This window comes from Mesoplodon mirus, assembly GCF_964341445.2.
Source record: "Mesoplodon mirus genome assembly, chromosome: 9".
NCBI lineage: Eukaryota > Metazoa > Chordata > Mammalia > Artiodactyla > Ziphiidae > Mesoplodon > Mesoplodon mirus.
This window is the reverse complement of record NC_138985.1, coordinates 82568553-82592104: the sequence shown is the minus strand read 5'-3', so window position 1 is coordinate 82592104 and position 23552 is coordinate 82568553. Positions and strand designations below refer to the sequence as shown.

Here is a 23552-nt window from a genome sequence, read left to right as displayed (position 1 = left end):
AGCTTGTTAAAGACTTGGCTATCATGGGCCCCAGTAGACTTTGACCCAGTGACCAGAACTCATGGGTTTTACAGATTGCATAAGACCGCACGCATGAATCTATGACAATTTTAAACTGTAATGACTGTATTCTTAAGGCAACTCCTTTAAAACAAACAATAACCAAAAAATGCACCTTTAATTTGCTTTCTCTTTTTCAGCCACAGGAAAAGCCCAAGTAATAATAAGATTATTATTGATATTGAGAGAACACCAACAATCAGTCCTGTGAAATTCTGATCTGGTTGAACTATCACTTTTCCAAGGACGGTTGAAGAAATTGCTTGCTTCCACTAAAAATGACAAATAAAAGTCAGAATTTAGCCATGATAGATACAAAATACACTACACAGTTGAATCACAGTCTCCCTGGGCTCAAAATACTACCTGGTTATTACTGTTCTAGAAGTAGCATAATTGCCTTCAGAGTATTAAGACATTCCTCAATTCTGGTTCAGTGTTCAAATAATTAGGGGCTACTAATCACTTAAGTACTTACATTATGCATAGCTGTTTGTACTTATAACTAGGTATTAGGGGGTAAAAAGATAAAAATCAGCCCCTGACCTTGAGGAACTGAAGTATGAAAGGGAGACAAACACAAAAATAAATGATTATAATACACTATGATATGTACTGTAGAAGTATGAACATATAGTAAGAAAAAGAGACAACAGGACATTAATTCTGTCCTGGAGGGTAGGGTAGAGGGCACGGGAGACGTCCCATAAGTAGTAATCATATTATTATTATGATGGGATAATAAAGTCTCAGAATATTTTTATTTCAGTTTTGATACATAGAAGAAGTCTTTGACGTTCCTACCAGCTCTAACGTGGTATGATTTTTAGGATTTCTGGTCCTTTTAATTCCAAACTCTTATCTCATGATTCAGCCTTCTTTTTTTAAAAATTAATTAATTAATTAATTTTAGTTTTTTTGGGCTGTGTTGGGTCTTTGTTTCTGTACGAGGGCTTTCTCTAGTTGCGGCGAGCGGGGGCCACTCTTCATCGCGGTGCGCGGGCCTCTCACTGTTGCGGCCTCTCTTGCTGTGGAGCACAGGCTCCAGACGCGCTGGCTCAGTAGCTGTGGCTCACAGGCCCAGTTGCTCCGCGGCATGTGGGATCTTCCCAGACCAGGGCTCGAACCCCTGTCCCCTGCATTGGCAGGCAGATTCTCAACCACTGCGCCACCAGGGAAGCCCCAGCCTTCTTCGATTTTAAAATTTTTTCATACATTCCCATTTCATAACTTTTTGGAAAACTTCAGGAATCCTTTAAAAATCACACATTCTTGGATAAACAAAATGTGGTATATCTATACAGTGGAATATTATTCAGCCTTATGTGGTGTATCTATACAGTGGAATATTATTCAGCCTTAAAAAGGAATGAAGTTCTGACACGTGCTACAACATAGATCAACCTTGAAAACTTGCTAAGTAGAATAAGCCAGACACAAAAGGACAAATATTATATGATTTCACTTATACGAAATGTCTAGAGTAGGCAAATTCATAAAGACAGAAAGTAGATTAGAGGTTACCAGGGGCTGGGGAAGAGGAGGGATTGTGACAGTACTGCTGAATGGTTCCAGAGATTCTGTTTAGGGTGATGAAAAAGTTTTGGAATTCGATAGTGGTGACGGTTGCACAACACTGTGAATGTAATTAATGCCACTGAATTGTACACTAAAAAATGATTAAAATGGCAAATTTTATATGTATTTTACCATAATTAAAAAAATTAATAATGTAATATACCTAAAACCATTGAACTGTATACTTTAAATGTATAAACTGTATGGTATGTGAATTAATCTCAATAAAGCTGTTAAAAAAAAAGAATGAAAAAAAAATCACTCACTTTGGTTTCCAGTTATCTGATTTAGCTGTTTACATGAAAGAAGTTACTGTAAAATAGTTTAATTCTTATTTTACTTCATCCAGTGCATACATATTCTTTTACTTATGGGTCTCTGCATTTGAGATCACTGTAGCAGGCAGTAGTTTGTTGGCTCTGGCTACTGGAGTGGTGAGAGGTGGGGAAAGGGCCGTATTGAATGTGTCCTTATCTCTCCTGAGAATTACAGAAAATTTCGGCAAGAACGTGGCATGATGGAGAGGAGCGTGGCCAGCAAGGACTTTTGAGATCTACCCTTTGAAGCTTGGGAAGGAGATAGTGCAATAAAAACCTCACTATTTCTAAAATAACAACTAAGAAGCAAGGCTGAGCTGATGAGCTAAAACCAACAGACAAATGAGCTTTAATGATTTATTTCAAGCCTGCAAGTGACATAATTACGCTGGCATCTTTATTTACACCATGAGAGGAAAGCAGGAATCCCACCTCTATATTCAGTTCGCTGTTCAATTTCAGCAGGTCATTGGGGACCGTACATAAAACGGCTTCAGAATGTGACTGTATATTCTCACAGCTCTTATTTCCAACTTTTAACACTTCACCTTTAACTGCTTCAGGGTCAATATCGTTTCCCTGGAAGAGAAAAAGAAAAAGGAGCTTGTTAACACTTCACAGTTTTGCAGGAATGCAAACAATTGTGAAGGAGTATAAATATACTGCAAACACAGGCCATGTTGTTTACCAGAGCACATGATTTTCTGACACTCATTTTTTTTTTTTTTTTTTTTTTTTGCAGTATGCGGGCCTCTCACTGTTGTGGCCTCTCCCGTTGCGGAGCACAGGCTCCGGATGTGCAGGCTCAGTGGCCGTGGCCCACGGGCCTAGCCGCTCCACGGCATGTGGGATCTTCCCGGACCGGGGCATGAACCTGCGTCCCCTGCATCGGCAGGCGGACTCTCAGCCATGCGCCACCAGGGAAGCCCATGATTAGATTATTTTGAACAATTATATAGTTACATGAGGGCTTTAAAAACATTGTTCAATTTGACGTATTTAGTTAATTGAAGTCACCATTAGGTATTTAAAATATCACTGTTTTGTTGGAAGAAACCAATAATTAGCCTTGGTAAAGAAGTGGTACAATTTCTCATATGAAGACTTAATGAGTATGGCTATTTATTTATTACTTTAAAATTTTATTTATTTAATTTTTATTATTTATTATTTGGCGTTGGGTCTTCGTTGCTGCACGTGGGCTTTCTCAAGTTGCGGCGAGTGGGGCTACTCTTTGTTGCGGTGGGCGGGCTTTTCACTGCGGTGGCTTCTCTTGTTGCAGAGCATGGGCTCTAGGTGAACAGTCTTCAGTAGTTGTGGCTCACGGGTTCTAGAGCGCATGCTCCGTACTTGTGGCGCACGGGCTTAGTTGCTCCACGGCATGTGGGATCTTCCCGGACCAGGGCTTGAACCTGCGTCCCCTGCATTGGCAGGCGGATTCTTAGCCACTGCACCACCAGGGAAGTCCGAGTATGGTTATTTATTAAAAAGTCATTATTTTGAGGAGAGAGAAATATCAAAACATATTAGCATTTTTCTTAGGGACAAAGAGCAGCCAGTAACAACTACAGTACTGCTATTTTGTTTCCCACTTTGTTTTACATGACCTTTAATACTTGGCAAACTAGTTTTACATACATTGTCTCATATGGATCTCGATAGATTGCTAGGTCAAATATTATTCTCGGAAAAGAAGCTGGAAGAAAATATTTCTTTCTAACATGAATTTGGAGTTAAAAAAAATGGATATAGACAAACTCTATCCTTACGATATTTCTAGAGGCAGTATGTGTACTCCATTGAACCAGGTCAGCCCCACAGGGCAAGTCAATGTAGAAGCACATAAATCTAATAAGTCACCTTGGGGCTTCAAATGACAACTTGTTGGTTAGGACTGAGGAGGGCTAAGGCATTGGCTCACATACTGGAGGAAATTCAGGGAATGACAAAGGAAAGAGATTAAAGAGCTGGAGGGCTTGATTTATGAGGGAATGACTAAAATGTGTCTTGCTTGCTTAGATAATGATGAAGGCTGGGGGAAGGGATGAACATACTGCATTTACATTTCCAATACTCCTTCTTTTAGGCTCAGGGCTGCCTAGGATATTGCCTAAAAGCTTCTCTAAAACAAAAACAGGTCACAAAGCTGAACAACGAGACCACTTTTCATTTGTGCCTACTAAGAAACGCATAATAATTAGTGACTTACATAAGTAATTAATATCAGCTTTATATGTATAGTGATTATTTTATTTTTAAAAAATTTAATTAATTTATTTATTTTTGGCTGCGTCGGGTCTTCGTTGCTGCGCGAGGGCTTTCTCTAGTTGCAGCGAGCGGGGGCTACTCTTAGTTGCGGTGTGCGTGCTTCTCATTGCGGTGGCTCCTCTTGTTGTGGCGCACGGGCTTTGTTGCTCCATGGCATGTGGGATCTTCCCGGTCCAGGGCTTGAACCCGTGTCCCCTGACTTGGCAGGCGGATTCTTAACCACTGTGCCACCAGGGAAGCCCTGTATAGTGATTATTTTAAAAATTTACAATCCAAGATATCAAAAAACTGATACTGGAAGCCCACTACTATATAACAGAGGGGACCGAATCAGGAAAAAAAAAAAAAGGTATAGGCTGGTTTTTGTCATTTAAAATAAACATAGTTTTATTGAGCTGTGGAAAAAAATGTTTATGTTTAGAAATTTTATTATTTACTTTTTACTATTTAATATTAGCTATTATTAAATAGAACATATTTACAAAATTGGATTAGTTCTTCAGTCATTAAAACAGTAATACATAGGTTTTTAAATAAAGCAAAATAAAAGGAGCTTTCTGGTCTTTAATCCCCTACACCCATAGAGCAATTTAGAGTTATAATTATCTCATTTTATCCTGCAAAGACACTTCCCTGAGGTAGGTATTATGGTCATTCCTGCTTTACACATTGAGAACTAAGGTTCAAGAAGGGACTTGGTCATGAAGCAAATAAATTCCATTTAATGCAAATCTACTTACCATCTACTACTGTGTGTTAGACAAAACTCTGGAATATAAAGATGAGTAAGAGTTTCTTCCCCTCACTGTAATGTTTAAATGAATATATTTCTAAAGTGAAAAACTGTTACTCCTCTGTCATATCAGGATGTCCCTTGTCCGTTTCCTCTGAACTCTGGCCAGGTATGACATGTTTCTATCTAGGACTCAGGCCTGGGAACCCATGTCTGAGCTGGTTACAGAGCAGAGGAGATAGGAGTGGAAGTGGGTAGGATTTGAAAAATAGCATTATAACAGGCGGGGTCTTGCAAGTTTTCATGCCTCCAGGGGGCCACAATGTTGAGTCTGGGAAAGTCAGTTAAGGCCATGGAGGGAATGGTAGCAGGACTCAGCCAGGCCACGGTCCAGGGAGGCTGGCAATAGAAAGTCAGTGAGGTGGGGTGGTGGTGGAGGGACATTTACACTTTATCCAGAGGATATAAGCCCCCTCAGCTTGGGAACTAGGCCAAAGAACCAACACAGAAAGCTTCAAAACTAAGTCCACAGGACATTAACAGGCATTTGGGGAAAAAAGTTCCCAGGTCTTTTGAGAAAAGCTGGATGAACTAAAATTAAACTGGTTTCTTCATTAGCTACTTGGGGTACTGGGATACCACAGGTGCTGTCTATATGCCCTGGAATATGGGTTTTTTCCCCCACAGAATGCATATTAAAGTGTGTAGCACAGGGAAATATAGTTGACCCCTGAATAACGTGGGGGGTTAGGGGCACTGACCCCCGTGTAGTTGAAAATCCACGTATAACTTCAGTCAGCCCGCTGTATCTGAGATTCTGTAACCACAGATTCAACCAACCATGGATCACGTAGGACTGTAGTATGTATTTATTGAAAAAAATCCGCATATAGTGGACCTGTGCAGTTCAAACCTGTGTTGTTCAAGGGTCAACTGTACTAGTTTATGAGCACCATCAATAAGAATAGGTCTTGACACTGGACCAAATGACCTCTAAGAAAAGAGCCCTTCATTTCTACCCTGTCTGGAGACAGAACTGGCCTCACGGTGGTTGTGAATGGGTTTGGGCCTACAATTGCAGGTATCTTAGTCAGAAGTGGGAGGAAGACAAAACTCTAGCTGGCTCTGGGCAGCAGGTAGACTGAGTTAGCTCAGAACTACTCTCCCTTCTAGATCCTTCTGATGCCCAGACACTGACACAGGCCTCTAACTGAGCTCTCAATCTTTGATCTTATGCTCCTAGTATCGTAGCCTGAGTCCCTGTTCCCTGACTTAGATGATCCTCCTGCTGCTTTTCCTGTTTTAGCCAGCTTCTCCAAACTGGACTTCTGAAGCATCTCTATTACCATGTATATCTATATGCTCCAGAATAAGATGAAGCCCCAGGGCAGTGTCAGGCAGTCCTAGTTCCAGCATTAAATACTGTGCTTCTCTAGCTTCCATAAAATATGATCATGAACAAAAAGTCATATAAGATAATTAGGAAAAAATTCAGGGTTTCTTTCAACAGAATTGACTTTTAGATATTTTTAAAGAGTTTAGAGCTATTTCACTTAAAGGATTGTATAGCTATCCATGTACTGTATGATTGAAAATTTCTCTATTATGAAAGGTATTTTGGTATACATGAAATGAAAGTTAATATGAAAGCCTTTGTAATGTAGTGGAAAGAAGACCAAATTTGGAATCAAGAAATTTGAGTGTGAGCCCTAGTTATGCTGTTTGCTCCCTACATGACCCAAAACAAATTACCTAATCTTTCTAAACCTCTGTTTACTTATCTATAAATGGGGATGATTATCACTGACCTCCCAACCTCACAAGTCCACATGAGTCTCAAATGAAACAACATATGTCAAAGTATTGTTTAACTAAAATTCCACACAAATGTGAGCTGTTGTTGACATGAACACCATACCTTAATGTGCACTCCTAAAGAGATGTATACTTCTTTTTTTTCCCATAAATTTGTTTGTTTATTTTTTATTTTTGGTGGCATTGGGTCTTCGTTGCTGTGCACAGGCTTTTCTCTAGTTGCGGTGAGAGGGGGCCACTCTTCGTTGCAGTGCACGGGCTTCTCATTGCGGTGGCTTCTCTTGTTGTGGAGCATGGGCTCTAGGTGCAGGCGCTTCAGTAGTTGTGGCTCGTGGGCTCTAGAGCGCAGCCTCAGTAGTTGTGGTGCACAGGCTTAATTGCTCCGTGGAATGTGGGATCTTCCCAGACCAGGGCTCGAACCCGTGTCCTCTGCATTGGCAGGCAGATTCTTAACCACTGTGCCACCAGGGAAGTCCCTAGATGTCTACTTCTGATGACCACTGTCCACAGCTGGTGCCTAAGCCTTGGATAGAAACTACCTCCCACATTAATGGGGTTTCTGATTAGTCCTGAGGAATGACTGATCCCCGATCTCTATTATGTTCTCTTGATCCAAACTTGGCTGACCCTCTTGGCCATGGTGTAATCATTACACCAACTATTGACTAAGCCAATTCTCACAACTAGGGCTGGAAACTATCACAGTCTCTTTTTAGCCAAGGAATTCTTGTATGCATGGCTGCTTGAGGAGCACGAACTCTTCCTGGCAACAAGAAGCAAATCTCACTCTAAACACAATTCTCTCCATAGTGCTTTCACTGATGGAACACAAACATACTTCACATTCATGTTTTGAATGGTAACTGAACAAGCACAACATGAAATAAAATGACACCCTTTCTTTTGATAAAAAACAGTTCACTGCTTGTCCAGAAGAGGCTTTTTCTTTTCTTTTCTCTTGCTTTATGTTTCTTTGTTTCTGCCCTCAGAGAGGCAGAGGTTTTAATGTGATCAACTTTAGAAATTGATAAAGGGTTAAACTGCTGTCACACAAAGATTCTCTTACACTAGATTTCCTCTTACACATACGTAAAATGGAATATGGGAGAAGACTGAATCATGACACCAAAATAGTCCCCCAGAACTGTTCCTTTTTTCCCCAGATTGCCACTCTGTGACATGACAGGTGCTAGACCCTTGTTAGAGAAAAGAGTCAATCTGTATATAGGCAAGAAAAGAAAGTCTCTTGTGACTGTTTCCGGAGGCCTCTTGGGCCAGGTTGGGAACAGCACTGAAAGGCTGAGGATGATGTCAAATCATACTTTTCTTGGTCCAACAATTTTGTAGGACATTGAATAATGGGTATGTAATTTACAGAAAAAGGAGTTTTCTCCTCCATATAAGGCTGCTTGAAAGGGTAGATAAAGAACCATTCTTCTCTAATCCTTCCATCATAGATACAGGAAGAGAAAAATAGAGTTTATCTGGGTGTAAAAATATTTGCAAATAAACCTTTGTTTTCATCAAGAAAAATCCAATGGAATCTTTCAAATGGCAAACACAGTAATTGTTGAAAGCAAAAGGTCACACTAGATTAATTTTATTGAAAAAAAAAGAAGTGATAAAAGCTCTTTCTCCCTTTCTAAAACTAATTAAAGAAGCAGATGAAAGAACTCTGCTATGGTAAACATGCTGTTCGTTGAAGCAGGCTTCCATTCAATTTCACGCTGGGCTTGCTTAATTATTGTACAAAACACAATTGCGAGGTTAGTAAACTTGTATGAGTACGAACGTGTGCATGGGTTTGGCTGTAGATAAAATCTTGTTGAAAAAGCAGGAAAATTTTAGTAGAAACATATTCTTACTTAGATGGAGATGGTCTTTGGGAATTTATATTACATCTAAACAAGGACTATTGTATTACTTTGTGTTTGTTCATATTTGCATTCAGGTTATCTTTCGGGGGGAAAATTCTGCATGCCTAAAACATCATGTTGAAGCATAAATATTTTGTTGTTTCTAGAGACTGGGGCTACAGATAACTAAAGTTTTGATCATTTTGCCTCTTTTATTACTATTTGAAGTAAAAGTGACTGAAGCAACATAAAAGAGTTGTATTCTAGACTTTGTTCTGCCACGATCTGATCACTTGTCAAACCACTTAACCTCTCTGGGTTTTAGTACTCTTTGTTTGCAACAGGCTGGGTTAGAAAAGATGATCTGTTCCTGTCCAATCAAATTATATTTAGAGGCTAATATATTTCTGAGGTAGAGGAAATCCAGCTCCATTTATAAATCAGCTTAGAGATAACCACATCCAGATACAAAATTCCAAATTAGAAGGAAGTACAGAACTACAATTGATGCGTTTACTTTCATGACTCTTACCTTTTATCTTATAATGAGCACATTTAGGTGTCCAGGCAAATATATAACGTTGGCAGAATAATACGTCATAGGCAACTTTAATGGATTTGTGTCTCACATTTACTATTTTTTAATATATACACAAGAAAGAGTTTTTAAATGCTTCATTTAAAAGCAGTTCATGATTATACATACCTTTTAGTCTTATGTCAAAAAGATTTGTTTCTCAGAGCTTAGATATTTGCCGATGTAGTAGAAGATAATGACCAAGTACAACAATTTTATTCACATAGCTATGAAGTCAATTAGGTGCAAGTTGATGATTTAAGAGATGATTTTAAGCATTTCTTACCTTAATTTTCAGTACATTTTCATTGCCTATTGAGATCATCACTGGCTTTTCAAAAGGCTTAAACACAGGATTATGTACATAAATGAGATCAAAGTATTTGGAATGGATCCCATCTAACATAAAAAAGGCTTTGGTTTTCAGGGGGAGTTGTAGGTTCAGCTGTTGTAGTGAAGGAGTTGTACAGCAGATTATCTCCGAATTAGAGCGATGCTGACATGCCTATAGTAAAACACAATTATCCACTGTAAACAGAACATAGCTTGACAACATCAATAGCAACTTTCACATTTCACTGTTTCAGACAATCAATTGAAAATGTACAATTTTGAAAAAAATCTCCATTTAACTTCCTAATGTTGAAGGACACATTTCTGGAAACATGACAGATGTGATTCTCTAAACAACACGGTCTTTTTTTTTTTTTTAACATCTTTATTGGACTATAATTGCTCTACAATGGTGAGTTAGTTTCTGTTTTATAACGAAGTGACTCAGCTATATGTATACATATATCTCCATATCCCCTCCCTTTTGAGCCTCCCTCCCACCCTCCCTATCCCACCCCTCTAGGTGATCACAAAGCATCGAACTGATCTCTCTGTGCTATGCAGCAGCTTCCCACGAGCTATCTATTTTACATTTGGTAGAGTATACAGGTCATCTTATTAGTGTGTTTTAAGCTAGCAATTACTGAGTGCCAAGTCCTGTGCAAAACACTTTAGTACAAGGTTGGTCTCATTTAATTCTCACAATAATCCTATGAGGTAGGTGCTACGATTACACACATAATTACAGATGAAGAAACTGAGCTTTTTGAGCTGATGTCATCAGACCAGGTCACACAGCTCCGAGTGGCAAAGCAGGGAACATAAATCCTAGGCCACTGACCCTAAAATTCACATAACTCCCACACTGGATGGCTTCTTGCTCACTTTGTATTCTCTACTGGTAAATCTTTTCCTATGCTATTTTACAAAGGCTCTGTTATTATTATTTCATGCCCTTTCATCTCTCATTTCAAATCTTCCCCTTTGTAATTCTGATTTATAGAAGTTTGGAAAATGTGGTTTCCTCTTGATTGTGCTTAGACTAAACCACCAACACAAAGTGGCACGTTTAAGGTTAAATGGTTGCAATTTTCCCCCAAGGAAAAGACAAACAAGCAACAACATCCCTCATATTTCCTTTTCTTTGACAAGCAGAGTTGGAGATAAAACAATTACTTATGCCCACAATAGAAAAAGGACTCAGGATATACATAAAAAGCACAAACAAAATTGGATATTTGATATTTTCTTTTAAAAATAATTTAAAAAATTATCCTACATTAAAAATATGTGCTATAAGCAGATAAAGAAAACTGATACATAGATATAATATGAATAAAATATTACTTAGTTTTGTATCAAATCCATACTATAATGCTAAAAGCTATTTATTCTATCATCTTGAAAAAAAGGAAATGAACAATTTTACTGCTATTACGGTAATTCTCTACGTAACAAGAAATCTGAAAACTATACAATAAACTGCTGGCTTCTGGGACATAATGCATATTAACAAATTAATATGCATTTTGTTAAGAAGGTGATTAGTATTTTTATTTTAAAATATTTGAGTTTGTTAGGCTTAAAAATTATTGTGGCTGGATGGTATATCTAAGTCAAACCTGACCAAGAGTTTTTCTCTGTTAAATAATGAATGGGTTCAATTCATCATGGTCAGCTTCAAATTCTATAAGAAGCAGGGAACATGGAAGGAACACACGTCTCTTTAAGAGGTTTTTTACAAACAATAGTCAAATAGACCCACTGAATTTTTCATTCCTGTCCAATTTGAATACATTGTCCTATTGTACTAATATGTTTGTGGCTAAAATAAGAGAAGTTTACATTTCCAGATATGTAAACAGATAAGATTTAAATCTTCTACCATTGTTTGAATCTTCCTTGGCACATCTAGGAGGTTTTAATAACTATTTGATTACAAATGAATGAATGATGCCACATGTCATAATGCTGGTGAGGGAGAAGGAAGAAAACTTAGCCATTATTTCAATAACGCAGGCTCGGTGTGAATTAGATAAACTAATAATTTCTCAGATTTCTACTTTAAAAAGTCACATGCCAACACCAAAGAGGGTTACTGCTATTTTTATAGGTTAATGAAAAATTGCTATGCCTGGCTGTGGAGAGCCGATGTCCTTTAAATTAATAGTGGCGGTGTTCTAACTTTGTTTGTGGCCATGTGCGGGGATTGGTTTCAAAGCTCTCTACTTCATACGGTGACTCCCTGGAGTACAATCTCTCAGGAATATTATAAAAATCTAATAATACTCTTTAGAGGTGATGCAATGTGGCTGATTGAGAAGGTCAAGAAAAATCTCATTTGAGACGACCTTATTGTTTGGTGATTTGGCTTGACATTTTTAGCCCCAAATTGCTTTTTGTAATTAAAGCACACTGTGGTCTTAGCCTTCACAAAATATTGGATGGGAATCTAAAAGGAAGTGCTGTAATTCAATCTATTGCCTCCCCAGTCAAGCCCCTGTTTGAGAGGGGGCACTTAGAACTTTCATTCTAAGTTGCTTGTACAAGTCCAACTAGATTATGGATATTTTATGTCAAAGAAAAACAACAAAAATATGAAATCTTTGTAAATAACTCCAAACTTCCTAAGGTCTGAAGTAAAACTACCATTTTAATGTGATGTCCCAAAATTGTTAGAGCACAAAATAGGTCAATCACTTTTAAGGAGGAATTCAGTTAAATTCTGATTGACCTTGCAAATAAAAGAAAAAAGGTGGAGAAATACCAAACAACATACACAATCTAGGACATAAATATTCTAATGCTCTTTCTCATTATTTGATAACATGCTAACCAAGGCACAAGAGGAATGGTAAGAAGCAGGGATGTGTAAGAAAACACTGTACCACTTAGGAAGACAAGGATGCTGTGGCAAGATTAGAGGCTTTACCCAAGGGTTTTATTAAAGCAAAAGGGTTGATGTTCTATGGGATATTAAAAAGGGGGGGATAGGGAAATGCAATGGCCTGAATGATTGCATCCTTCCCAAATTCATATGTTGGAAGCCTAATCCCCAGTGTGATGGTATTTGGAGACGTGGCCTTTGGGAGGTAAGTAGGTCATGAGAGTGAAGTTCTCATGATGGAGTTAGTGCCCTCATAAGAAGAGACACAAGAGATCTTGCTGCCTCTTTCTTTCACCTCCATGTGGGGATACAATGAGAAGATAATCATCTGCAAACCATGAGGCAGGCCCTCCCCAGACAGCCAGATCTGCTGGCACCCTGGTCTTGGACTTACCAGCCTTCAGAACTGTGAGAAATAAATGTTTGTTGTGTAAGCCACCCAGTCTATGGTATTTTTGTTATAGCAGCCTGAACTAAGACAGGGAATGATGTGGTTTGCCCTTGTACTGACTGTCTTTAAAAAACACTGCCTCAAGTTGATAATCATTATTTGTGTCTAAATATTGTGTGTGTGTGTGTTTTATAATGTTAGCCTGAGACTAGATAATTTTAGCTGTTGAATAGAAAATACTATTTGACCTATGCTGCAAGGAAGATAACTAGCAAACATTAAAGGCAAAACTGAAATGTCTCTGCTACCCTGAAAGCTGGTGGTAGAAGCAGAGATGCTGAGCTCTAAGCACAACTATCACTCAGAGGACTTACCACTGTAAAGTTCCTTCCTGCTTCGTGCACATTTATTACCATCCTCAGGATACTAACTGAATTCAGGTTTTTTCCAACACCTGTTATTGTGCTCCCACCACTGGCAAAATAAAATAGAAAAATAGCAATATTGAGAGGTTCTTTCTCTATCAAGTATTTTAAGAGAGAAATTAAATTAAATCACATGTAGTGACTGCAAGTTATAGTCACAGCCAAAGTCAAATGAAAGTTCAGTGGTAGTTTTTCTTTGGCAATAACTTATTTAACTTGAAAGTGTTTTAAAAATTCATATTTCACAAGCTGAAGAAATGCATTTGTCTTTTTATTCAGAAAATATGCAAAAGAAATATTTTTTCCTGTCTGAAAAAAATACAAAGGAAAAATGAACTTAACTGTTGTTGCTAGACTGATAGAATTAACAGAAACAAGGCAGACTGAATTGGGTCCAATGAGATATTGTTTCAGAGGGAGTCTGGTAGAGGGAAAAGCTGTGTGTAAAGTAGGCAGGGCAAAAATACACTGAAGAATGAAGAGAAAAAGGTGATTCCACTTTTACGCACTAAGGTTAGTATAGAATTAAAATGTACATAATATAAGTGCATAAATATCAAAACTATGATGTCCAGTTAAACTGTTTTAATGAAATCTATTTAGAATAGGATAAAATGGCATGAACTAGCACTGATAAGGTCAAATTGTACTCAGAGCCTGAATGTAGTTTTCACTCCCGAATTGGAAAGGTAGCGTTCAAAAAAAATGCAACAGTATCAAATCCAGAGATAAAACTGTCTTCCTTTTGACTATTCAACAGCCAGTCATCCTCATGTTCATTATTTTCTTATACCCATCAGAAGCTTTTACTTACCTAACAAAAGATTTGGTGGGATGTATTTCATAGACAATGGGGTCTTCCCGGTAAATGAAGCTGTTCATCTCTCGGTTGGCTAAGTCAATTTTCAATTTAATAGGAAACTCAGTTGGAGTGCTTTGGGCTGGGGTATAACATTCGAGAATACTATCTGAAACACTGAACAAAAAAATTAAGAAAATGGACCTTTGCTATTAGAGACACACATGTATTAGAATTATATACATAAATCAAAAGGGTAACAGTCAGTGGCTCCTAAATGGGAATTTCCTGATGTGGTCTAGAAAAAAACTCTTTCTAATCTAGAAATTGTAGTCAATTTACAATTGAGTGGATCCCAAACTTAGGCCATCCTTGACTTAGAAATATTTGGGATTTCAAGCAATTTTAAAGTATCCTTTTGGCACTTGATTAAACTGAGCTCTCCCAAATCTAAGAAGCAGAAACATAACTTCCTAACCCAATCTCCCTCATGCTTCTCACCTCTCCAAAGTGATTTGATCTAATTGTAAATCTTGATGGAAATGTTTATCTTAATTTATTGTCAATTACCAGAATCTCACAGCTTATAGCATAGGTGGGATACTAAGCATAACAATAAAGAAGGTGGATGGGAAGACAAAATTTAAAAGTGGAATTAATAAACCATAAGGGAAGGGTAGAAAAACCAGCAAAAAGGAGTAGATGGATTTGGGAAGGAGAAAGTTTTGTAAGATGGAGAGTAAATAATAAACATCTTGATTTTTTGCCACGAAAGAAGAACAATCTTTTCTTGATTTGTTAGGTATACATATTAATCCGTCTTGACTGATGCAACAAAAAATAAACTACAACACCTTTTTAAAGTACATGTTTTTCCACCAATTGAAATGTGTCTAGAATTTCCACTGTTTAGGTGCTTTCCAGTTAATGTAAGTAAAGTGCCACCAGTTTTAGGACCATAACTTGGAGAAATACTTTTTATTATAGGATCCTGAATGAGAGATAGAAACAAAACAAAATAATTTGTTAATTTTATAACTCTAAGTAGATTAAGTAATAATTAAATATCCTAGTTCATGAGAAAATTAATGCCTAGACTTACCACATAGGAAAATGTACTATAATGTACGGTCCCTCGACTGTTTGAAATAACTATGGACATATTGAAATGTTCATTCATTGCAGGACCAACTGTGCATTTCAACCTGAAAAAACAAAGTTTTATATGTTATAAATCCAAAGGCATTTTCTGGGTTGGCTGTTTTATATTATGGGCCATTATCTCTAAACAGTGAGCTGACTACTCTAAATAGCAAGAAGAGTTTACAGGTAAGCATTAGAATTGAAAATTGTATAATTCTGTTTCTGTACTATTATGCTAAACTTTATATTGACTGTCTTGTATTATTCATACAGACAAAACAGGATATGTTAAACCTCATCAATGCAGACCTCACCAATTGAAAAGTTCATAATAATCTAATAATATACAATTATAGGCATAATGTTTGGCATACTTAAGGTGGAGAAATGGTGTTTCAGCATATGAAACAATGGGCTGATTACAACTAAGCAGAATCTCTTTAAATTATGTCAAAAGATACATTTCTGTGGTTATACGTGTTTATTTAAGTTACTTAAAAATGATGAAATTGTGATAGGCTTTCCACAGAATTATTTTTGAATTAATAATCTTACTATAATCCTAAAAAGTATAAATATAATTTGTTTTATTAAATAACTTTTTTTTGAATTTTATTTTATTTATTTTTTTATATAGCAGATTCTTATTAGTTATCCATTTTATACATATTAGTGTATACATGTCAAACCCAATCTCCCAATTCATCCCACCACCACCACCTCCCCTGCCACTTTCCCCCCCTTGGTGTCCATACATTTGTTCTCTACATCTGTGTCTCTATTTCTGCCCTGCAAACAAAAGAGGATGAATTATGTTTCACTTTTACAGGCTCTAATTTACAATGCAATGAGCAAGAACTTACAAGGGGGATTTCTAGAATGAATTTGTTTTGCCATTAAGCTAAACAAGTGTGACATTAATTGATGTTTTGGCCTCTGTAAAATGAGTAGATTTAGATCTTCGTATAACCCTGAAAGGAATTCTACTAGGTATAAAATAACCACTTGAAAGAATAGGTTCAACTATAAAACTTTAAATGTTTGGTTGTTGTTACTACATAACTAAAAATTTCTGGGTTCTCTGTTCATTATGGGATTCAGATCTTATAGAAGTTACATGTAGAATACAGTAGAACAGGAACAGGTCTTACCCTCTGGATTACCTCTGCTAATCTACACTCCACCTTTCTGAACTTCCGTTACCATCTTTGTAAAATAGGGATAACATTGCTATTTCCCAAGATTTGGGAATGGTTATATGAGATACACTCCCTCCATTACAGTGCCAATAAATATCAGGTAAATATAAATTTAAACTCATCATAAACAACAAGTCTCAAAAGTGTGATTCAGGGGCTTCCCTGGTGGCGCAGTGGTTGAGAGTCCGCCTGCCGATGCAGGGGACACGGGTTCGTGCCCCGGTCTGGGAGGATCCCACGTGCCGCGGAGCGGCTGGGCCCGCGAGCCATGGCCGCGGAGCCTGTGTGTCCGGAGCCTGTGCTCCGCAGCGGGAGAGGCCACAGCAGTGAGAGGCCTGCGTACAGCAAAAAAAAAAAAAAAAAAAAAAAAAAAGTGTGATTCAGCTGCTTCATTACATTTCTGAGGTTTAGAAAGTGAATTTAGAAGAGAGGGTCCATATTGAGCTGTTTTCTGATTTTTATAGAAAAAGCTGTTTGAAACTCTCTTTATTTGAAGACTTTAAAGATGGAACAGTGCTATTCTTTCAAATCTACTCAATTTCTCAAGAGTTGTTACAAAAATGCTTGAAAAACTCCCAGATGCTAGATTCTTCTTTTCTTCACCTGAGTAATGTCACCTTTCTTCTTCCGTAATCCTGGTGAGTAAACAGTTTTAAAAACAAAACAAATCCGCAAGAGGAGTGATGGGCCAAGGCCCTTTTTAACTCAAGAGATAGACATTTGGGGTGAGTTTTACAAGATTCATTCAAAGACAAAACCCGTTTTCCAAGCACACCCTGGCCAAGCGATTTCATGTCCTTACATGTTTATCGTGCTCTCACTTAAGGTCAAGGTGCAGCTCTCATTTCCAAGGAGAACTTTGGTTTTCTTCAAGTCAAATTTATTATTCCTCTTGAATCCAAAGTCCCAGCCACATATGGTCAGCGTTGTCCCTCCTTCAAGGGGGGCACTAGTTGGGAAAACCTATGAGGACAATATAGAACTTTAAAAAACCCAGTATATTATTATCTTTCATAGGCGTGGAAAACAAAAAAACAAACAAAATATGTATACTCAAAGAGTCTGAAATCTTTCCCTTCTCCCATTATCTGAAAAAAATGAATTTTCACTATAGGAAAAAGGGTCACAAATTTCAGAGAATCTGGAACAAACATTAAAACTATCTGACAGGCTGATGAAGCAAGCTGTTTTCAGGAGATCCAGAGATGGGAGAGAGAGCAGATTCAGCCTGCGTGGGGATGAAGGGCCTTCTTGGGCGTAGACACACTTTGGGCCCAGACTTTTACATGCTTATAACCCCTTCATGGGCCTTCAGATTGAACTCTGATCAAAACTCCTTTACAGGCCCTAGAAGCCAAGCCCTAATATATGCCTTGCTCTGTATGCCAGCTGCGTGTGTGCTACATTCATGTTGCTATGGTATTCCCCACCCAGAGGAGAAAGTCACACAGTAAAAATACCTCTTTCTGCACCTGGTGTTTTCATAGCTGCATTTATCAGCTATCATAATACCAACCACATATATGATATTCAATACATATCTGCCATTCATTCATTCACTCACTATAAATCATCTATTGCAGGCAACAGGTATCAACAAATGAATAAGTGAACCTATTCCTTTATACTTAATTCACATTTATTACTAATCTGCCACTTTTATTTTTTCTTTAAATATGGTCACTATTTGATATATACCAGCTGGTTAGTTGACAAACTAAATATTTAATATGTTCAATATATTATTTCTATTAGGAGTAGATAAAAACAGAATTGGAGAGAGCCCCACATGTGATCTGTATTGTAGCAATGTTTCTAATTATCTCCCTTGGCATCATCATACATCTCAGTTCTAGGATTGACTTTTTTTCCTCAGGCTCAGTATTAAATAAGTAATAGGTTCCTTTTATTATTGCAGGCTCATCTTTGATGTATTAAAAGTAAAACTTGGGCCTCCTTGGTGGCGCAGTGGTTAAAGAATCCGCCTGCCAATGCAGGGGACACGGGTTCGAGCCCTGCTCTGGGAAGATCCCACATGCCGCGGAGCAACTAAGCCCGTGCTGCACCAACTACTGAGCCTGCGCTCTACAGCCCGCGAGCCACAACTACTGAGCCCACGTGCCACAACTACTGAAGCCCACGTGCCTAGAGCCCGTGCTCTGCAACAAGAGAAGCCACTGCAGTGAGACGTCTGCGCACTCCAACAAAGAGTAGCCCCGCTAGCGGCAACTAGAGAAAGCCCGCGCACAGCAATGAAGACCCAACACGGCACCCCCGCAAAAAAAAAAAAAAGTAAAACTTGAATTCATTAATAAAAATTGGGCAACTGTGATATAAGATAGCATTAGGCTCTTATGAAGTCTATACAGCAACTATTCTTAGGCTAAAACTATTAAAACAAAACAAATTTCTATGTTAAAAATAAGCTTCTCCTCCGTAGCTTTGTGACAATTGAGAAAGGAAATGCTCTTTTGGGGGTACATATTGTAAATTGTGCTGTAAAGTACAATGGTGGGAAAACACAGCACCGCTACAGAGGCAACTCAAAAGCCAGTAAAGGTATCTGCTAAAGACAAGTTAGTGAAAGTGTAAAAGTGATTCTTTTACAATTTAGAAGAGCTTTTAGCAAAATACAAATTTTCAAATACTCCCTTCCCTCCCAAGTAAATGACCACAAACCAAAGTCATACCCTTGTTGCCAAACCCCTTCAAAAGTCTTAGCTTAATGCTTTTACAATAGCTATTTTACCCATGAAATCCATTACACAGTTGTGCCTTTTATGAAAACTTACTTCGTCCCTGTCTAGCCAAATGAGAACTGCTAGAAAAAAAATATCTGTTTATTATTATGTTAGAAATCCAGGAGGAGGAAAAAAAGACATCTAACCCTCCAGGACTCTCTTCAGCCTGAGGCAGTCACACAGCTGCTGTTTCCTCTTTTAATGAGGAGTCTTGCCCACTGAAAACAGCCCAAGGCTGATGTTGGCCTGATTCCCCTGTCTGGATTCCTCCCTTTCTATGTAAAAATTGAAGTCTGTCACTCCACATTCATCACCACTTTCTATATAAGGCAAAGCGATTGGGTGATGATTTCAGAAAAGACACGGAGAGTTGTTCGGTTGGTGTGCTGGCAACAGAAAGGGATACTATAAAACCTCTGCTAGATCATCAGGATTTGAAAAGCCAGCTCTACTTAGCTTTCCTCTCCTGGCTGAAATATCAGAGGGGGGCATCTGAGCTTTACTGCCTTAGCTTATGGGGTAACGTTCACTCTTCCAGGGGAAAAGGAAGGATGCAGTCTTGGACTACACACCCTTGGACAGAACCAACAATGGGCTGGCAAACTCTGAGTTACCCTGAGGGTAGAGAAACTTTGTGAGAAGGAAATGAGTGTCCGGCATAAAGCCACAGAGGCTGGGTCTGGATAGGGTAGAGCTAGCCACAAAAGTAGCTACTGTCCTTTCACAGGTGAAAATGATTTAAATGATCATATTTTCAAAACCCATTAGGATATACGTGAGAAAGTTAAAACACCACCACCACCACCACCAAAAACCTTGGAAAATTAAAATTTGTCTCTTCAGTAAATGTCACAAATATATTGGTGGCAGTATATTGCAGGCGTGAGATAAGATATCTCAGGTCCCTCATAAGATATCGCTGTTGCTTCTTATCTGAGTCTTCTGATCAATTAATAAACTGTTTTATTGTCTCACTGGGACTAAACTCTAATCCTACAAGAATGACAGTTTTATCCTAATAAATTCAGAATATATTGGAAAGTGCTCTTCCTTTTCTGAAGCATTTTTCATTGCTCTCTAAGTACAAGATCAGATAACATGTTTGAAACAAAATAATGGGCTTGCAATCCTGAAATATTTCATATGTGGAACTGCAAAGAATTTCAGCCACTGAACATCATGTACCTTGAAAAGCAGGTTGACTTACATTTATTGGAAAGTGAAACTCTACACATTAGCTGGGTTTTGTGCCTGCAGCGTTTAAGACAGATAAGAAAAAGATGAATAATCTGTCTTATTTTTTGCAGTAAGAATGCTAAATGTCATGCTCTAGTGCAGCATGAAATCTTCCTAACAACTATGAACCGAAAGGGATTTATGGACTCAGCTGCATTACGTTTTTTTCTAACTGTAGCACCCAAGCCTCAGTGAATTGTGCACGATGCAGTCCAACCTTTTAAAAATTTCCAGCTAGGGTGCTGGAGTTAGGGAAGGTGCGGGGTTGTGGGGGGGGGGCGTGATTCAAACATTATGAGAGATTCTCTAGTTCTAGAAAATTCTAAAATATTTACTGTTTTTTAACCATTTTAATATAGCTTTCATTACTAATAAAAGGAGGTACATTGGTCAAAATTAAATGTTTCATTTGTACAAGTTCTTAACCTGCTCTTTATTTAAAACATCAGCTTGGCTGTTTTTAAAATGAAATTGTTGTGATTTAATTGCACACACACACACACACACACACACACACTCCCCATATCTCTTTCATGGAATAGCTGAATTCAGAGGTCTGGTGTCTCAAATTGCCACGGCTACGTGTTTTAAAACGTATAAAACTGCATGTGGTTTTAAAAATATATTAAACACACAAAAAGTGCATAAATAATACAGTATAGATTTAAATTTGTTTTCTTAATATCTCCTAGTTTATTCTCTAGCTGATCAAGCTGAGTCTTAATAACTGTGTCACACCTAACATAAAATGATTTGGTTTAAAGCACAGTCACCCGGTACAAATCTTTCCCCAAACCGTAGCTAAATGAAAACAGCCATGCTCTTGGGGGTGGTTCCTGTTCTAACTCGTACACTTTGTTTACTTGGGCTTGAAACAGGCGACCAACCAAGACCTTTAACTTGAATCTTTCACAGGAACTACTTAGTACTAAGTCCAACTGTTCCACATGTAGGCAGAGAAAATATACACTGGTTCCTCACCAGGGAAGTAGCTTCAAGCAAAATGTGTTTGGATCAAGAAAGAAATTAAAAAAAATTGCCATGGAGATTTTCATAGTGCCAAACACATGCTTAAGTAAATAAGGCAACAGAGAGAGAGTGTGGCTACAACGTCACGGCTGAAGTCCACTTCTAGAAGTTCAGTTCTCTAAGAGCAGGAGGCACTTCTGTCTTGTCCGGGACTGCATCTCCCCATTGTCTAGAAGAGTGCCAGCTGTGTGCTATGCACTCAGTAAATGGTTTTGGAATGGATTAAATAATGGATTGGCTTACAGAGTATAGATGTTAGTGCAGTCACCAGTTGTGCTTTTACTTCTCTTCCAGGAACTTTGAGAGAAGGCACACAGTCACCCATTTGTCCACCATCCACTTGCTTCCCACCTTGCCCTGAGAGGTAACCTCTAGACTCATCAGTGATGAAACAGCCACCATCTATGTGTCAGACAGAACGAAACCTCCTGTTTTGCCTGCTCCAGCATGGCTGGGATCTCTAGCTTGCACGGTCCAGGTTAGGGTTCTGGATTATGCCATGAGTGGATCCCCGTGTGTGATGAAGGCTCATGCATGGGTACCTGGTAGATAAAGCAGCTGGTGAGGAATCAGAGAATGGGCAGGCCAGAAGGGAACAGGTCCCAGTGTGAGGAAATGGAGAGCAGTATTGCTCTCTAGCCACCACTCTTTTATTCACATAGCACTAAGGGAGAGCAACTGCCCAAGGAGAGTGTGAAGCCAGCACTTCAAGTGCAGGGCCCAGGGGCATGTGCCCAAACACCACCCTAAAGGAAAAACCTGGGGGGTAGGATTTCCCTGGTGGTCCAGTGGTTAAGACTCTGTGCTTCCAATGCAGGGGGTGTGGGTTTGCTCCGTGGTCAGGGAACTAATATCCCACGTGCCACGTGCTGCGGCCAGAAAAAAAAGAAAAAGAAAAACGTGGAGGGAGACAGTGCTTGGGCTGATGCCTCACACCTAAATGAGTACATTAATTTTTGAATTTTTCCATCAGTGGGATTTATGATTTCCAAAAAACACACATGACAGCTGACAGAGACTTCTACCTTGTAGATTGTAGGCAGACAGGTCTCTTGAGTCCATGTTCCACCAGGGCATTCCTCCAGTCGCACACATTTATCATGGCACCAGCCACACTGCACAAAGGAAGGGGCGGAGAGGCACTGACTGCAGGACTGGAAATGTTCACAGCCCAAGCCATTCAGCGGGATCTTGGTGATCTGTGAAGACAAGTGATGGAAAGAGCTTCCAGAGGGTTTTTTTGTTTGCTTGTTAATAAAACCTAAGTACATCGAAGATACATATAAATATAATTTTACAGAGTCTGACAGGGATAGCACCTATGTGTGCAATCATGTAATAATGCTTACGTGATTAAAATAAAAAAACCAAATTTCTTTCTTCCTTCCGCTGTTGGCGCATATGTGATAAAAGTTACCATTACTGTCCAGTGAACATAAGCATTACCATGCAATGTTAGAGGTTCTATTTATTGGGACATTTTGCTCTGTCTGAGATGATTTTATTTTTATTATTTTATTAAAAAATTTTTATTGGCATATAGTTGACTTACAATGTTGTGTTAGTTTCTGCTGTAAAGTGAATCAGTTATACATACACATATATCCACACTTTTTTTGATTCTTTTCCCATATAGGTCATTACAGAGTATTGAGTAGAGTTCCCATGCTATATAGTAGGTCTTTATTTTCTATTTTATATATAGTAGTGTGTATATGTCAATCCCAATCTCCCAATTTATCCCTCAAGAGAGTATAAATTAAGCTGCTGGAAAACACACTTGAGCCCCCGGGAAATTCTAAGTAAGTTTACATATCATTCTGGCATCAAAATGCACCTCCTCTCAGAGAAAAGGGATTACTGGCCAGCGTCAGATTCCAAGGTACACCTCAGGGTTTATCTGCCTGCACTAGAGTTCTACCCTTAGGACTGTAATTCTCATTCTGCGTGTTTGTTTTTCTCATTGAGAAATACAGGACAAAAGAAGAAGTTCATATCATGAAGAGACCTAACATAGGTCCAATCTTCCCTGAGTAAAAATTTAACTTGATTTCAGAAGATCTCTGGAATACTCAGGAAAGAACCTGATAGAAGAGAGGTGAATCCAGACGAAGAGAAAAGTTAAAAAGGACCAGATGACACTGGCTGTAAATATCCACTGAGGA

General features: G+C 38.5%; 1 protein-coding gene across 2 annotated transcripts in view; it reads right to left on the bottom strand.

The window, feature by feature from the left end:
- Positions 1 to 23552, bottom strand: part of MET (MET proto-oncogene, receptor tyrosine kinase) — a 129193-nt gene that overhangs the window by 24888 nt on the left and 80753 nt on the right. For both annotated transcript variants that reach the window (XM_082631958.1, XM_082631959.1), the window contains 9 exons: positions 22413 to 22586; positions 17184 to 17344; positions 15142 to 15244; positions 14894 to 15030; positions 14055 to 14216; positions 13190 to 13289; positions 9491 to 9709; positions 2388 to 2534; positions 176 to 332 (listed from right to left, as the gene is read on the bottom strand). In XM_082631958.1, the coding sequence (XP_082488084.1) occupies positions 176 to 332; positions 2388 to 2534; positions 9491 to 9709; positions 13190 to 13289; positions 14055 to 14216; positions 14894 to 15030; positions 15142 to 15244; positions 17184 to 17344; positions 22413 to 22586 (1360 nt within the window). The remainder of the gene's footprint in view (positions 1 to 175; positions 333 to 2387; positions 2535 to 9490; positions 9710 to 13189; positions 13290 to 14054; positions 14217 to 14893; positions 15031 to 15141; positions 15245 to 17183; positions 17345 to 22412; positions 22587 to 23552) is intronic.